Below are 2,798 nucleotides of genomic sequence, written 5' to 3'. Positions count from 1 at the left end.
CTAAAAGTCCAAGTCGGCCTCAGCCTCGTCATCACCGTCAGTGTCCACGCCCGCCGCATCCGAGTCCATATCGCTATCAAGATCCCGCTCCTTGCGCCCGCAACCCAACACTCGAAGGTCCTCCGGCACCGCAGGTACAACAATGGCTCCCGGCTCATGCAGAAGCGGTCAGACAGCGCACGTACCAAGGGGCGCCCCGAGGTTTCTGACCCTCCAGCTCGCTTGCATGACTTGGCGTTGGGCTCGCGACCCCACTGGCCAAGTCCAGGATGCGTCGATGAAGTCGAACTTCATCGAACACATGGGCGCCGCGAAAGCTCTCTGGCCCGTGGCGTAGGCATGCGCGAAGGAGGTTAGGGTCACCACGGACCGCTTGATGACGGGCACGGACTGCAGAGGCAGCGCGAGGTGAAGAGGGAACACGGGGCGGAGAGAGCGCGGTACGAACGTTTCGGCCGTAGGATCGTAGACGTCGAGGGTAAAGTGAGGATTTTCGGGTGATGGAGCATACCCAACGGCTCCGATGTACCTGTTGAGCGTGCGCACGGCCTGGTGGAGGAGCGGCTGCTCCGCCCCGTGGCCGTTGATGACAATGGCCTCGCCATTGGGATCGATCTCCCCCAGGAGGGGGATCGACACGGGGCCGTAGCCGTCCTAGGGCCAGAAAACAGCATTAGTCACCCAGATGAGCATCGAAAGTGATACAGTACTCACCTGTACGTACACCAAGCCTTCTACAATCGCGGTGCGTCCTTGCGCAGCCGGGCTATCCTCCAGGGACCTATTGAGGAGGGTTTTCAGAGATGGCGGCGGGCTCTTGTAGAAGGCCGGCACGGTGGACATGCAGATCCACCCGCCAAACTTCGCGGGTGGGTTGCGGAGCTTCGCCACCTGCGCACGCGCCTCCCCGAGGGTCTCCATCGAGGGTTGGATTCGACTGCGCTGCACCGGGCAGCCAGTCAAATCATAAGCTAGGCACTTCACACGATCTGAGCAATCAAACAATCCTTGACGGAGGGAGCAACTCACATATTCAAAGATCTCTCCATAACGGCCTCGCTCAAAGCAAACGACGGTGACATGGCGGAGCTCGCCGCACAGCTTGCATATCCTGGACAGCTTCGCAATGTCCTTGTAGCGGGCTGAGCTGACCACCGCCAAGATATCAATGAGACGCTTGTCTACGGCAGACATTGAGGCAGCAGCGGAGAGCAGAGGTGTGTTGTGGAGGGTTGAGGGACGCGTGGAGAGTTGAGGGACGCAGATGCTGGCTGTTAGGAGCCGTTTGGATGTGTTTGATCACTCTCCCACCCCAAGCGCCGAGTTGGTCCGGAACCTACGATTTGGGCGGAGCGCGCAAACACAAAGATATACAGTACTCTACCAAAGTGTTTGGTATGCATATAAGCCAGTCCAATTATTTACATGGAATCGACTGGCTGTCTCTAACACCGTATTGGAGGACCAGTCATCCGGTACAGTGCCCGATGGTCCATCCGGGAAGCACGGCGCAAGTTGGCACGATTGACGTATTTGAGTTAACGGTATGATTTTTCCTTGCGGAAGTCCCTTCGACGTCAAAGGGGGTTTACTGACGGTATACATCAAATGTGTAGGATCGGGGCTTGATGCAAAACGCGAGTACCACTCGACGTACGCGAGAGGACCGCTGGGCCACCACGACGGGGCAGTTTGGCCCCTAAATCGCTCGGACAGAGTCTTTGGGAGGGGAAAAATGATCTTGACCCTTGCAGCCCTGGTACCTATGCCGTAGGTTTAATGGCTCGTCCAATCGAATACAAATCCATCACTTACCTATCACGCCGGTGGACTCCGCGTCGCCCTTGTCAAGAACAATAACCGTGTCGAAACGAGCCTTCTGATGCTTTGTGGGACGTGCTGGGATTGCCTTTACGGCGTCCAGCTCTTCTCTTCCATCTGAAAGCTCGATTGGTTTGAATTTGAATTGGTGGTAAACGTCGACCCTTTCAGAAGGGAGGAACGTTTGCGCCAGATCCGCTTGACCGAGACGTAGTTCCGGAGGCTGGATGTCGTTGATCAACTGGACCAACGCAGCGGTGAATCCAGGGGCACCGTGTTTGTCCTGAATTCGACCGACATGCTGGTGAGGGCTGGGTGCGTATTTTGCTATCTTGACAGAGGTACCTGCGTCCGCGGCGGGCGAAATTCCACCCGGACATGGGTTCTCCGCGCTCGCCTCCTCCGAGTCTGCATCCGCCGTGTCAACCTCCACATCCTCCTCCTCCTCCAGCTCCTCCTCAACCTGACGTTCCTTCTGGAACACCTCGTACAACATCATCTTCTCCTGACGCGTAACCCAATGCATCATCTGCGGAAACTCGTCGCGATGATTTGTGGCGCGCCAGGCATCTTTAGCGAGGTCGATATGAAGTCTTTCGAACATCTCTGTGTTGTAGTTGTCGGTGGTTCCAAAGAGGCGAATGGATTCCACGTAGTGCAGGAGAGAATGAAACTTTGGTATGTTGAGGTGGTCGCGTATTGTTACGCGAAGCGTGACACCTAGAGCACTAGCTCTCAACCTAACCCTAAACGTAGGGACCTTAGGTTCTAATCGTCCTTGGATGGGGAGGATGGTCGAAGACGCTGCTAAGTCCGTCTAGCAGGTCGAGCGGGGAGTTTCTGATATCCAAGGAGCTGGTGAAGCTTCAATAGATAACCAGGTCGAACTGAGGTTCGACCGCTACTGTACACTGGTCTTATATACATGGGGAGTTCAGGGCAGGTCCTGGACGAGTCACAACTACCTAGCCAATAGG

The 2,798-nt window shown here is 56.1% G+C and overlaps 2 protein-coding genes across 2 annotated transcripts; both read right to left on the bottom strand.

Moving 5' to 3' along the window:
- On the bottom strand, positions 1-1,194 carry C8Q71DRAFT_728102 (uncharacterized protein; the record flags this gene model as incomplete). The annotated part of the gene is made up of 4 exons (XM_047921918.1): positions 1-146; positions 186-654; positions 715-942; positions 1,030-1,194. The coding sequence occupies 4 exons, from the start codon at positions 1,192-1,194 to the stop codon at positions 1-3; spliced, it is 1,008 nt and encodes a 335-aa protein (XP_047772823.1).
- Positions 1,195-1,380: 186 nt separating this feature from the next.
- C8Q71DRAFT_718336 (uncharacterized protein) lies at positions 1,381-2,521 on the bottom strand (the record flags this gene model as incomplete). Its single annotated transcript, XM_047921220.1, has 3 exons — positions 1,381-1,763; positions 1,816-2,062; positions 2,255-2,521. Coding segments are annotated over 3 exons (897 nt in total), but the record flags the coding sequence as incomplete, so codon positions are not given.
- Between the last annotated feature and the right edge of the window lie 277 nt (positions 2,522-2,798).

Source organism: Rhodofomes roseus (genome assembly GCF_022264815.1).
Source record: "Rhodofomes roseus strain CIRM-BRFM 1785 chromosome Unknown C8Q71scaffold_39, whole genome shotgun sequence".
Taxonomy (NCBI): domain Eukaryota; kingdom Fungi; phylum Basidiomycota; class Agaricomycetes; order Polyporales; family Fomitopsidaceae; genus Rhodofomes; species Rhodofomes roseus.
This window is presented reverse-complemented; position numbering and strand designations above follow the sequence as displayed.